Source organism: Aquarana catesbeiana, linkage group LG04 (assembly GCF_042186555.1).
Source record: "Aquarana catesbeiana isolate 2022-GZ linkage group LG04, ASM4218655v1, whole genome shotgun sequence".
Classification (NCBI taxonomy): Eukaryota; Metazoa; Chordata; class Amphibia; order Anura; family Ranidae; genus Aquarana; species Aquarana catesbeiana.
The window spans coordinates 202,028,301-202,042,225 of NC_133327.1; the positions used below are offsets into that span (position 1 = coordinate 202,028,301).

At 45.2% G+C, this 13,925-nt stretch overlaps 1 protein-coding gene across 1 annotated transcript in view; it reads right to left on the reverse strand.

Moving 5' to 3' along the window:
- KPNA4 (karyopherin subunit alpha 4) overlaps window positions 1-13,925 on the reverse strand; it is a 56,436-nt gene that overhangs the window by 25,419 nt on the left and 17,092 nt on the right. The window contains exons 2-7 of the mRNA XM_073626115.1: window positions 9,164-9,208; window positions 8,327-8,416; window positions 6,038-6,067; window positions 5,886-5,938; window positions 5,649-5,744; window positions 5,485-5,570 (exon numbers count right to left, since the gene is read on the reverse strand). Of these exons, the coding sequence (XP_073482216.1) occupies window positions 5,485-5,570; window positions 5,649-5,744; window positions 5,886-5,938; window positions 6,038-6,067; window positions 8,327-8,416; window positions 9,164-9,208 (400 nt within the window). The remainder of the gene's footprint in view (window positions 1-5,484; window positions 5,571-5,648; window positions 5,745-5,885; window positions 5,939-6,037; window positions 6,068-8,326; window positions 8,417-9,163; window positions 9,209-13,925) is intronic.

The following is a 13,925-nucleotide window of genomic DNA, read 5'->3' on the forward strand; positions in this document are numbered from 1 at the left end:
GGGTTTTAGAGGCGCCTTAACCGGAGGATTAAGACGCGTTACCCCCTGCATAAAGTTTCGGACCAAAGAATGCGAAGCAAGTGGCCGCTGACATACTGATAAGGACGAGACCTGGCCCTTGATGGTACTCAAGGCCAGCTTCATCTCTAATCCCAATTGTAGAAATTCAAGAATTCTACCCATTACATATTTTCTGGGATGCCAACCCCTGGATTCACACCAGGATATATAAGCTTTCCAGACTATAATAAATCCTTCTGGAAGCTGGCTTCCTTGCATTGATCAAGGTAGCTATCACAGGACCTGAAAGCCCACGACTCTTCAGATTTAGCGTTTGTAAGGCAGGATGGAACACTGGACCCTGAGATAACAGGTCTGGGCGTACCGGTAGTGTCCACGAGGAACCCACGGTCATCCTTACTATTTCCGCATACCACGTCCTTCTGGGCCAAGTGGGGGCCACCAGAAGTACTGACTTCCTTTCCTGCCTAATCCTGCGAAGTAGTCGTGGCAGTAGCAGAATAGGCGGGAATGCATAAATCAGTGAGAACCGATGCCACGGGATCACCAACGCATCCGTCCCGCATGCAAGAGGATCCCTTGTCCTTGCCAAAAATCTGTCTGTCTATCTTTTTGTTGAATCGGGATGCAGAGATCTACATCTGGAACCCCCCCCCCCCCCCCCATCTTTGGCATATGGTCCAAAAGACGTTGGGATGCAGAGACCATTCCCCTGGAAGTAACTGCTGGCGACTTAAATAGTCCGCCTGCCAGTTCTCTATCCCTGGAATGAAAACTGCCAATATGCATGGCACATGCTTCTCGGCCCAGACGAAGATCTGGTTCACCTCCTTTTGAGCAGCTCGGCTCCTGGTGCCTCCCTGATGATTGACATAAGCCACTGCTGTGGCATTGTCGGACTGGATCCTGACCGGGCAACCCTGTAGCCTGATAGGCCAGGCCTTTAGGGCTAGATATACCGCACGGATCTCCAGAATGTTGATGGGTAAGGTCCTTTCAGTCTTGGACCATACCCCCTGAACCACAGACTGTTCCAGAACTGCCCCCAACCCGACAAACTGGCATCTGTTACCACCGTCCAGGTAACCGACAGAAAGGATTTCCCCTCCTGCAAGTTTTCGGGTATGAGCCACCAATTGAGGCTCTGATGCACTGCATGAGACAGATGCATTGGAAAGTCTAATGCCTGAACCTTCTTGTTCCAGGCCGACAGAATACTGTGTTGCAGTAGTCTTGAATGGAACTGAGCATAGGGGACTGCTTCGAATGAAGACACCATCTTCCCTAGCAGCCTCATACAAAGGCGGACAGAAGGACCTTTCTTGGTCCTGACTGCCAGAATCAACTCCCTCAAAGCAGTGATCTTTGCCTGAGGTAGAAATACTTTCTCCTGGCTTGTATCTATGATCAGACCCAAATACTCCAGTCTTCTTACTGGTTTTAGGAAAGATTTTTCTAGGTTGAGGATCCAACCTAGGTGTTCCAGATACTTGACTGTGGTCCTCAAGTTCCTGTTCAAGGAGGCTACTGACCAGTCTATCAGGAGCAGGTCGTCTAGGTATGCTATGACAGCTATACCCTGAGCCCTTAATCTGGCCAGAGGAGGAGCCAAGACCTTTGTGAACACTCGAGGTGCAGTGGCTATCCCAAAAGGCAGAGCTACAAACTGGAAATGGCGCCCTCCTATCTCGAAGCGCAGAAATTTCTGATGAGCAGGAAAAATGGGCACATGCGGATATGAATCTCTAATGTCTATTGATGCCAGAAATTCTCCTCCCTGCAGGGTGGAAACTACTGTCCGAATTGATTCCATGCGGAAAGATTGAATCCTTAGGAATCGGTTCAGATCCCTTAAATCCAGAATGGGTCTGACATCCCCATTTGGTTTTTGGACCGTAAAAAAGATTGGAATAGAAGCCCAATCCTTGATCCTTCGCGGGAACCACCATAATGACCTCCTGCGACAAAAGTCGCTCTAACGCTAGAAGGAGCGACTGCTTTTTCTTTGGATCTCTGGGAACACTTGACTTGAGGAAACGAGGAGAGGGAAATTCCTGAAACTCCAGCTTGTACCCTTAGGTTACCGTGGAGATTACCCATCTGTCCTGGAAATCCTCCTGCCAGAGCCCTGAGAACTGTTGCAGTCTTCCCCCCACTCGAGCGAGCAGGGGCGCCCCCTCATGCAGAGGTCTTAGTGTTTTGCCTAGTAGCCTTCTTCCGCCAGGACTTCTTTTGTCCCTGGGGTTGACTCTTGTCTCTGGACCCAGACGGAGGAGGCCATCGAGACTGCCTGGAGGCTGAAGCCCCAGGCGCTGGGGAAAGAGTCTGTTTGAAAGAGGAACGTTTACTTTTCTTTACAGGTAAAGAGAGTGCTTTTCCCACAAGAGATTCTCTTGATATAGTTATCCAAGTCCTCTCCAAACAACCTTTCCCCATGAAATGGAAAACCAGCCAGCAGCTTCTTACATGGTGCTTCGGCTGACCAATTTTTCAACCATAAGATTCTACGTATATGCACTAACCCCAGCGACAGACGTGAGGTTTGCATGATAGAATCTCTGATGGCGTCAACAACATAACATAAGGCCGCCGGAAGGTTAGCCAACCCCTGGGCCTGCTGTTCAGGTAAAACTTTGATGACCTGCTTAACATGGTCTCTTAAGTATTGACAGACTCCAAGCCCTGCTACTGCAGGTTGAGCCACTGAACCTGCTAAGGAGAAAACATCCTTCAATAGGGAATCCATTTTTTATCTACAGGATCCCTGAGCGTCTGAGCATTGTCTACAGGACAAGTCAGACTATTATTTACGGAGGAAATGGCGGCATCAATGGCCGGTATTCCCCACATTTTAATAAACTCTTCTTCCATAGGATAAAGTGTTGAAAACTTTTTCGGCGGAAAAAAACGCTTATCTGGGTGATCCCACTCAGAATAAAAGGAGCTTTTCAAGTAAATAATGAACAGGAAAAGCATGTGCTATTTGAGGAGGTTTCAGTGACCCTAAAGAAGAAGCGGGTTCTTTAACTGATTCAGATATGGGCAACTTAAATGTGGAGCGGACCAATCCAGTAAGGATCTGCACTAAGACTTTCTCCTCTTGGGAAGCCGCAGAGGGTCCCTCTCCACCCGATTCCTCCGAAGAGGAATCATCCGTACCATCCTGATCCTCTGAAAGGGATTCCTCTCCTTTATCCCAGAGCTCCTCTGCCTGAGGGTCTTGGGGAACAGAGGAAGGCCTAGTGCGTTTTCTTCCACTGAGTGAAGATGTAATCACGGCCATTAATCTTTCCTCTAAACCATTAATGGTTGAGGAAAAAACCTCCTGTGTAATGTATACAGGGACTGAAGTGCCAGAAGCAGGTGTAGTCCCTGACCCCAACGGCTCTCCCTGGCTAGCCGTCCCTGGCCCCTCAGGGGGGGGAGGGTGCTGCAGACAGGGGGTCCTCAGAACCTGACCAAGATCCCCTAGAGTCTCTGGTTCTTGGGGTGTTTGAACCTCTACCCATAGTGCAAACAACAAGGTGGAGGTATCAAAAAATAAACACTGACTGCTGAGCGATGTAGTCTAGCTAAAAGCCTTGCTACCAAATGCCCAGTCTGGTGTTACTTTAGTAAACGCTGCCTAGGAGAATGCCTGTGTCCCACCTTACATGCGACCGTCAGCTCTGTGTCCCTCCAGAAGGCTCAGTGCACCTGTAATCAGTGCCTTTAATAGCCTGCAGCTGGCCCTGTGGGCGTCTGAGCACGCTGTGCTGACGCCCCGCCCCCCCCTTCACTTTTCAAAAACCGCGCGCTACCAGCGCGAACCGACCCTCCGAAATCAGCATGGAGGGAAGGCTGGGGGAGGAAGGAGAGAGGCCGGTAGAGATAGGGCCTGCACGATGGCAAAAATGGCAGCGGCGGCAGTGAAATTGCAGTGTATAACCGCCTCCCAATCCACCTGCGGCCTCCCCCTAGTCTGGGGGGAGATATCCCTAAGGAGAGCCCCCCATCCCAACCTACCTGAGCCGGCCGGAGGAGCTTGTGCAGCGTGGAAACACTTGAGACAGACATCAGCATGAGAAGGTATGTGCTCTTGGCAGCCCCCGGTGGCAACAATAGGCATAGCATGCATTTACCTTAAAGGAGAAACCTACTAGAATTAAAAAATTCTGTGGAATCTCCCTTACCTTATCCAGCCGCAGGGTTCTGTTGCACAGACCCAATCTTCGCCTCTCACGGTGGGCTCCATTTGAAAAAACCTTCAGAGACCGGGGCCCCCTACGAATAGGGAGATCCACAGTTCTGGCCTGTAAAGCACCCAGCCAGAAATAAGGATAGAAAACCATTTTCTGATATGCGGGGTCCAGCTTTCTAAAAAGGGAAGCGTTACAGGTAAAACCTTGTTTCTTCAGACACGAGGCCGGGTACCATCCAATTCGGCCTAGAAAAAGACACTTTGAAATGGATCCGGTTCGCCTAGCTTGCCCCAGTATAGGATAATCCCTTTGGAGCTCAGCACAGGACATCTTTACATGTCCATCTAAGACACTGGCGTAAAAACTGAGGTATCCCTGCAAGGGGGAGGGATTATATAGGGGGTTGAACTTCCTGGTAGGGTGTGCCAGTGTCCAATCACCAAGTGATACCCTATAACCCATCAGTAATTACTGAGGCTCTGTGTCCCATGATGTTCGAGAAAGTTAATCTTTTTTTCTCTTCACATGGCCATGTGAATGAAGCCCTATAAGCCGATACAGCAAATCATTTTCTTACTTTTGGAATAAAGTTTTTAAATAAATAAAATCTGGATTATTGTAAGTACCCTTGTCAGTGGTAATAAGTTTATTTAAAACCTCTAATGCCCTGTACACACAACCGGTTTGGACGTCGGAATAAACTCTGAAGGTTTTTACGACGGAATTCAGCTCAAGCTGTCTTGCATAGACACAGTCACACCAAATTCTGACCGTCCAGAACGTGGTGACGTACGACAGGGCTAGAACATTGAAGTTCAATAGCCAATAGCTTCCGTCTCGTACTTGCTTCAGAGCATGCGTCGTTTTTGGTTTGTCGGAACAGCATACAGACCAGCGTTTTTTCCGATAGCAATTTGTTCCGTCGGAAACATATAGAATATGTTCTCTAAGTCCGTCTGAATTTGCGACAGAAAAAGTCTGATGGGGCATACAGACGGTCGGAATATACAATGAAAAGCTCCCATCGGACCCTTTCTGTCGGAAATTCCGCTCGTGTGTGCACTTATGCAGCCAAAATAAAATGTTTGCTGTTGCTTTAACTGCATTCTACTGCAGGGATAAAGTAAATGTGATCAAAGTCTTGCTTAGTAAGAACACATATGGTAAAAATTTAACAAAGCCAAAACACCAATTCATAAGCAGCTTGAAATTCACACAGGATAACAAAGCAAAAACACACACTAAATTTCATGTCTTTTATCTAACTCATATATATACTGACGTGATTGGACCACCGCTTGCGTTTGTTCAGATGTTCCTGAAGCAATGTTTGTTAGAGCCCAAGCAGCTTCAAACTGGAGAGAGGGGCTGAAGAGAGAAAGATGGGCAATGAGCAACTAAAAACATAGGTATGCTCAAATATTATGAAACATAACACAAACTTACTTGTCATCTCTTTCCAGACAGTGAACCAATATTGGTAAAATTCCTGATTTAATCAAATCATCAATTGGTGGATTCCGATCACTGGACAAGAGTTTCCTGAAAAAAAACAACCATTATGAATAAATCCAAGTATAAAAGTAATTTACAGCAAAGCGTGTGGATTTGGGCAATTGGGGGTGGGGGAGATTAGGAATAAGGTCTACAGCCCGTTTTGGCCTTTATACACAAAGGTTTTACCTTGCAGCCTGGACAGCACTAAGCTGAATTCCTTGGTGGTCACTAGATGCATTCTGTAACAAGAGGAGACAGTTAAAATACAAGAAAAAAAAAAAAAAAAAAAAAAAAAAGGTGGTCAAGCAATGAAAATAACCACACAAGCAATACACTACCTGCACAATTGCTTCCAAAGATGTGTTTTGCTAAAGAGAAAAAACAAAAAAAACACAGATCAGTCCTATTGGACCATGCTACAAAACCGTAAACATTTCTTACAACTTTTGGTAGGGATGCACCGATATTAGTTTTTTTCAGAGCGAGTACTGATACTTTTCCTTAGGTACTCATGCCGATACAAATTATCGATACCTATTTTTTAGTGCGGTGCGATTTGAGCCCATACAAAATGAATGGGCTCAAATCACACTGCAAAAAATAAAATCGCATGTGATTTGAACTGGAAGGCGGTGCGATTCCTATCCAAATCACATGTGGTTTCACACACTGCTCCAGTGAACCCAGGCTAAAGTCACTATGACAAGCCTGGGTTCACACACTGGAGCAGGAAATCGCATGCGATTCAGACAGGAGTCACACTGCATGCCTGTTGAGATCAAATGCAATTTTAGCCCATTCTTTTTGTATGGACTCAAATCACACTGCATGAAAAAGGTATCGGAACATTCGAACGATTACAAGTACTCAGGCAAATGGTTAGTATCTGCAGAGATAATCAGTGCAGATCTACCTTTTAGCGCAGCTTAACAGTTAGTATAAAGTCACATTCCTTTCCATATACAGTGCCTTGCAAAAGTATTCACCCCTCTTGGCATTTTTCTTGTTTTGTTGCCTCTCAACCTGGAATTATTATTGATTGTTTGAGGATTCTTATAATTTAATATACTGAACATGCCCACAACTTTGAAGATTTTTTTTATTGTGAAACAAATGGGACAAAATAACAGAAAAAAAAAAAAAAAAATCAATGTGCATAACTATTCACCCCCCCTAAAGTCAATACTTTGTAGAGCCACCTTTTGCAGCTATCACAGCTCCAAGTCGCTTTGGATAAGTCTATGAGCTTGCCACATCTTACCACTGGGATTTTTGCCCATTCCTCCTTGCAAAACTGCTCACTCTCCTTCAAGTTGGAAGGTTTGCGCCTGTGAACAGCAATCTAAGTCTGACCACAGATTTGCTATTGGATTGAAGTCTGGGCTTTGACTTGGCCATTCCAACACATTTACATGTTTCCTCTTAAACCACTGAAGTGTTGCTTTAGCAGTGTGTTTGGGGTCATTGTCCTGCTGGAAGTTGAACCTGTCTTAGCCTAAAATCACACACAGAGTGGTACAGGTTTGGCTCAAGAATATCCCTGCATTTAGCACCTCCATCTTTCCCTCAACTCTGACCCGTTTCCCAGTCCCGACTGCTGAAAAACATCCCCACAGCATGATGCTGCCACCACCATGTTTCACTGTGGTGATGTTTCTTTGGGTGATGTGTTGGGTTTGTGCCAGACATGGCGTTTTCTTTGATGGCCAAAAAGTTCAATTTTAGTCTCATCACACCAGAGCACCTTCCTCTATACATTTTGGGAGTCTCCCACATGCCTTTTTGCAAATTCAAAAAAGTGCCATTTTGTTTTTTGCTAAAAGTAATGGCTTTCTCCTGGCAACTCTGTCATAAAGCCCAACACTATGGAGCGTACAGCTTATTGTCGGCCTATGTACAGATACTCCAGTCTCTGCTGTGGAACTCTGCAGCTCCTCCAGGGTTACCATAGGTCTCTGTGCTGCCTCTCCGATTAATGGCCACTGTCTCTTGGCAGGTTTGCTGTTGTGCCATGTTCTTTCCATTTGATTATGATAGATTTGATGGTGCTCCTAGGAGCCCAACTTGTACTTCTCAACAACATTGTCCCTTAGTTGTTTGGAGAGTTCCTTGGTCTTCATGGCAGTGTTTGGTTAGTGGTGCAGCCTCTGAGGCCTTGCAAAAAAGGTGTGTATATGTAATGACAGATCATGTGACACTTAGATTGCATACAGGTGGACATCATTTCACCAATTATGTGACTTCTGAAGGTAACTGGTTGCACCAGAGCTTTTTATGGGCTTCATAACAAAGGGGGTGAATACATATGCACACATTATCAATTATCGGTATTTTTATTTGTGAAAAATTGTTTTATGTTTACTGTATTTTTCTAATTTTACTTTACCAACTTAGACTAGTGTGTTCTGATCCATCACATATAATTCAGATAAAAACAAAAAAACAAAAAAAACACTGAACTAAAGGCTAAATACTTTTGCAAGGCACTGTAGCTGTTAAACTTGCAGAGGTTTGTATTAATATGCAAAGATATAGATTCAGCTATTTTACAGGATAGGAAGAAGAGCTGGCAACCAAGCCTGCAACATAGAATCAGCCATTAGAAAAAAAAAAAAAAAAAAACTTACCACTTTGAATTCTGCATCAACATCCGAGTCCTCACAGACATCTTCCTGGGGAACGTTTCTCCTTTTTAACAAGTGCTCATCCCTTTTATTCTATACAAAAAGAAACAAACATGGTCACGTTAACGGCTTTGAAATGTGCAACTTTAAAACTTTCACTCGATGTATGCAGAACACAGCAGGAAAAAAAAAAAAGAAAAAGAACGATCTGATGCTTTCCTGCCGTTTCCCAGGCTTTGTTTACTAACGCAATGTCACGCTCGGCCCTCCGAGAGTGATAGAGGCGACCCAGGAAAGGCACTGGAGGGCGGCAGGTAGGGTTGCCACCCCATCCCTTCAAACCCGAACACATATTAATTACACAGGTTCTGTGGCTGATTAAGATGGTAATTAAACTCACTTGGTGCCTTATCTGCATTTAATTAGCCTCAGAACCTGTGTAATTCAAAAGTGTTCGGGTTTAAAGGGATGAGGTGGCAACTCTAGCGGCAGGGGGGGGGGGGGGGGGACATCCCCTCTTGACGCCTGTAAGAACGATCAAGCGGTTGAACGGCCACTATGATTGTTCTGGGGAAGGGAATCGCCAGCGGAAAAAAAAACTATATCTGAATGATGCCTGCAGCTGCAGGCATCATGCAGATATCTCCACTGAAAGACCAGGACGTCATGTGACGTTAAGTGGTTAAAGACATAACTAAAGCGTTAAAAGCTTGCTACTTACTAGTCAGGTGGTTAACGAGTCAATTTATATCCAAAGATCTAAATTTACCCACAAAATAAAAAAAAAAAAAAAAAAAAAAACACCACACATGTGAAAAACAAAGTACATATGAAGTTTACCTTTCTTAGTTCCACAACAACTTCATTTCTCTGTCTTCTCATGCTCTGCAAAATAAAAAGAAATGTATATATTAAATTGAATCTATAAAAAAAAAAAAAAAAAAGTAAAAAGCATACAATCTGTTTGCATAGACACAGGGAACACTGCAGGCAATGAGCCCTGCAGGCTACAAAAGTAAGAAATATAGAATTTCATATATACAGTAAAACACCTTCATCTCTTGGGCAACTGCACAAACCTTACATTTTCAGATAGGCATGTATGCTTACTACATTTAGGCCAGCCATAGATGGTTCAAATCTATGTGGGAGTTCCATTGCTCTAGTGCAACAAGGCCATGTTTTGGGAATTTCACTTGGATAAAATAGCTGTCCAAAACACCAAGCCATTGACTCAGATTTAAAGCACCTGTGCAAGATAAAGGAAAAACCTGCAAACATGGCCTTTTGGGGGTACTTGTGGACTGAGGTTGAGAACCACTGCTCTAGTGCATTGGGGTGCCACTGAAAAAGATAGGGCATCAAGCACGTGCATGTAACGTGCACTGAGGAACGTGCACCACGTCGGAAAAAGTATTAACCCAGCCTTTCACTTACAATGTATTCACAGCTTTTCATTGTGGTAAAACATGCTTTTATCACAACACACATGTATATGGGTTGTCATTAAAGCTGCATTTTCAATGCATTTGAACTGGGAGGCGTGTTTTTGTGCGATTTTAACTGACCAAAAATGCACCAAGCTGGATTTTTAACACCACAATGGAAGTGCAACGGACTAGTGTGAAGATATGTATATCATTTAAAAGAAATACATTTTTTTTTGAGCTTGAGCTAAAGGTGCCAATAAGACTACTTTCACACTTAGGCGTTTTTCAGGCGCTAAAGGGCTAAAAATAGGATTTTTACGTCATAATTACCTGCAGATCCTTTTCTTTGAGTACATCATGGGACACAGAGTCAGGCTAATATCTGCTGGGTTATACTAAATCCTCAAAAAAAAAAAAAAAAAAAAAAGGAGGGGAGGGATATGTGTCCCATGATGTACTCAAAGAAAAGGATTTAACAGGTAAATATGACATAAAAATCCTATTTTCTTTTTCATACATCATGTGACCCAGTCAGGCTAATATTCATTACCTGGGACATCCCAGAGCAATAGCCTTGAGGGGAGGGAGACACCCTCCCAAACAATAGCAATCAGAACTTATACGGCAGCCCGCAGTACACTGCAGCCGAAAGCCGAATCCTCGGCTGCTCGAACATCCACCTGATAAAATTTAACGTATGCACTGAAGACCAGGTAGCATCCTTACAAATCTGAGCCACAGATACCCGATGGCGAAAAGCCCAGAGGTTCCTACACCCCTGGTAGAATGAGCCCTTACCCTTATGGGAGGAGCTTTATGTTTCAGACCTTAGGCCTGAATGACCAATTGACTGACACAACAATTGGCAATGGAAGCTGCCTGCCCCTTCTTGGGTCCTTTCTTTTTAAATTTTTTTTAACCAAAAGTCTGATCCTCAGATAAACCTTGACTGCCTGGACAACATCCAAAGAATGCAGTCATCTCTCTTCCGTGGAAAAAGGCTGAGAGAAAAAGAAAAGGCAAAATAATGTCCCGATTTAAATGAAAGGCCGACACCTTTGGCAAAAAGGAAGGAACAGGTCATAAAACGACTGTCATGGTGAAGCATCAAGTACGGTTCCCTGCATGAAAAGGGCCGCCAACTCCGACACTCTTCTAGCTGAGGTGATAACCATCAGGAAGGCTAGCTTGTGTGACAGCAAGTCTAATGGAATATCCTTAATAGGTTCAAATAGTTGTTTCTGTAACAGAAAGCACCAAGTTCAAGTCCCAAGGACACATAGGTGACCTAATGGGTGGAAGCAAGCGAGTTGCCCCATGCATAAAGGTTCGGATTAGTGAATGGGAGGCTAAAGGCCTTTGGAAGATTACCAATTAGGGCTGAAACCTGACCTATGGTTTTTCTGGCTTCACACCAAGCAATAAGTCTTCCAGACCTTATGATAAATCCTTAGCACCAGCTTTTCTAGCATTCACTAGAGTAGACACCACGGTCCTTTAACACCTTGGCTTCAATAGCCATGCCATCAAATTTAGAGACTGTAAATTGGGGTGGAATATAGGACCTTGAGACAGTAGACTGGGGCGATGTGGAAGCGTCCATGGCCCATCTATCATCAGGCTCATAATCTCTGGGAACCAGGGTCTTCTGGGCCAGGCTGGTGCCACCAGAATGACTGGAACCCCCTCTCTCTGAATCCTGCGCAACAAATGTGAAAGGAGAGGGATCGGAGGGAAAGCATAAACCAGGGAGTACTGGCTCCATGGAACTATCAGAGCATCTGCTCCAATTGTCAGAGGATCTCTTGTTCGAGACAAACTGCTGTAGCTTGTTGAACCTGGATGCCAGTAGGTCGACCTCTGGCCATCCCCAACTTTGGCAAATTTCCTGGAACACCTCTGGGTGTAGGGACCATTCCCCCGGGCAGATCGGCTGGCAGCTAAGATAATCTGCCTTCCAGTTCTCCACTCCTGGGATATGGGCTGCCGATATCATAGGCACATGTCCCTCTGCCCAGGCTAGTATGTAGTTCACCTCCTTCAGAGCTGAACGACTCCTGGTACCGCCTTGGTGGTTTATATAGGCCACTGCCGTGGCCTTGTCGGACTGAACGCTGATGGGGCAGTCCTGAAGCTCCACTGTCCAGGACTGCAGGGCCAGACGTACTGCCCATAATTCTAGGACGTTGACGGGCAGGGTCTGCTTTGTCCCTGACCATTTCCCCTGAGCTGTGAGGCTGTCTAGGGTTGCTCCCCAGCCTGAGAGACTGGAATCTGTAGTCAGTACTCTCCATGTTACCGGGAGAAAGGATTTTACCTTTCGCAACCACCAGTTTAGGCTTAAGCATGCCTGAGGAGATCAGCACATTGGATAATCCAGATTTTCTCTGTTCCAAGCCAACAAGATGTCTTGTAAAGGCCTGGAATTGAACTGGGCATAGGGCACTGCCTCAAAAGGAGGATACCATCCTCCCTAGAAGAAGACTCATACAGAGCCAAATGGAGGGGCGCACCTGATCCTTCAGGGCACAGATCCTTACGGGTGGCAAGAAAACTCTTGGCTTGGACCGTGTTTAGAATCAGACCTAAATATCTTAGACTTTGAGCTGGTCTCAAGGCTGACTTTTCAGTATTTATGATCCAGCCTAAGCTTTTCAAATACCTCGCTGTGTATATTATGCTCTGTTCTAGAGCAAGTACTGAGTGATCTCATTGACAAGCCAATGAAAAACACATATGTTGCTCCAAAGCATTGTGTGAACATCCAACAACATAAATCCAGCCATATACCCCGTACACATATCACGACAGATCGTCCGACTTTTCGCTTACTAGTTGCAAGTAGAAATTGAATAAGTTACTAAAGTCACGAAAATTCTCGTACGACATAAAAAAAAAAAAAAAAAAAAAAAAGTGGTGTTGAATTCATTTTTGAATAACAAACACGTTAAGCTTGCCTGCACATGCAATGGTTTTGCACAGAGCAGGAGTCAGAACTACTGGCGGGGGACCCAAAGAGAAAAGGATCGGAGCTGATACGCTTCTTTTTGGGTCCCCCACCTGGTGGTCCTGGCATTTGCTGACTGCCCCCAATAGCAAGCTTCTTGCCTTGGGGGCACTCGAACAGGCTTGCTTCCAAGTTAACAGACGCGGTCCATTCACAGACAGCGTGGCTTGGCCTTGCCCCGCCCCCCACAGGTTTACTGGCTTTGATTGACAATGCTGTGTGAGCCAATGAGGGAGAGAGACCTGGGAGAGCCGCTATTCTCATGCACATTGCAGAATAGAGACAGGGCTCAGGTAAGTGTGTGTGTGTGTGTGTGTGTGTGTGTGTGGATTAAGGTAAAAACCTCCAGCATTTTAGAACCACTAACTCCAGTTTTGTCTTCAGTCTACAAAGTTGTACATGCTCCTCTCTTGTGCTGTAATTGCTTACTTTGATTTTACTGCACACTGAGCTTCTCAGTGTGCATTAGAAGCTGCAGCAAGCCAGAGCCCACCTAATTTCTTAGCTTGAGTACGTCCAGCTTTATCCAGCCCAACTGTCCCTGACCTGCCCCTTTCAGGCATTTATATGAATCTCAGGTCTTTCAATCTTATGGGCTCAGTATCACATGTTGGCATTATCTAGGGCTTAAATGCAGAGTTCTTAGGCCTACTCCATCCTCCAGACCAACATCCAGACTTGGATATCTGCATAACTCCTAAGTGCCATCTCACTGCTTGTGACCTGACTGAGGGTTCTTGATTCAGGGTGCTGTGATGTTTTCAGGAAGTTGTGTACAGCACCCTACCAGCACCTCCTATGACCTGCCTGCATGGCATAGAGAAGCACCAAATCCTTGTGAGGTGGTTACTGGGTCTAAAATGAAATTGAGATGCTAAAGGTCAGAGAGGAGGCGTCGAGAACTTTAGGCAGATGAGCAGGGTTTAGCAGAACCTCTATGAGAAAAAAAAAAAAAAAAAAAAAAAAAAAAAAAAAAAGGGGGTGGGGCGGTGCGGCTCTCGTTCTGAGACGTCATGTGACGGCCGCTGGCGCGTCGCTAAGACACGACCCCGATCTCTGTAAAGAGCTGTGGCCCTTTAACCATGTGATCGGCTGTGTCCAATCACTGCCGGTCACATGTAAACACGGAGATGCCTGTAATCTGCTCGCCTCGCCATGACAGTGT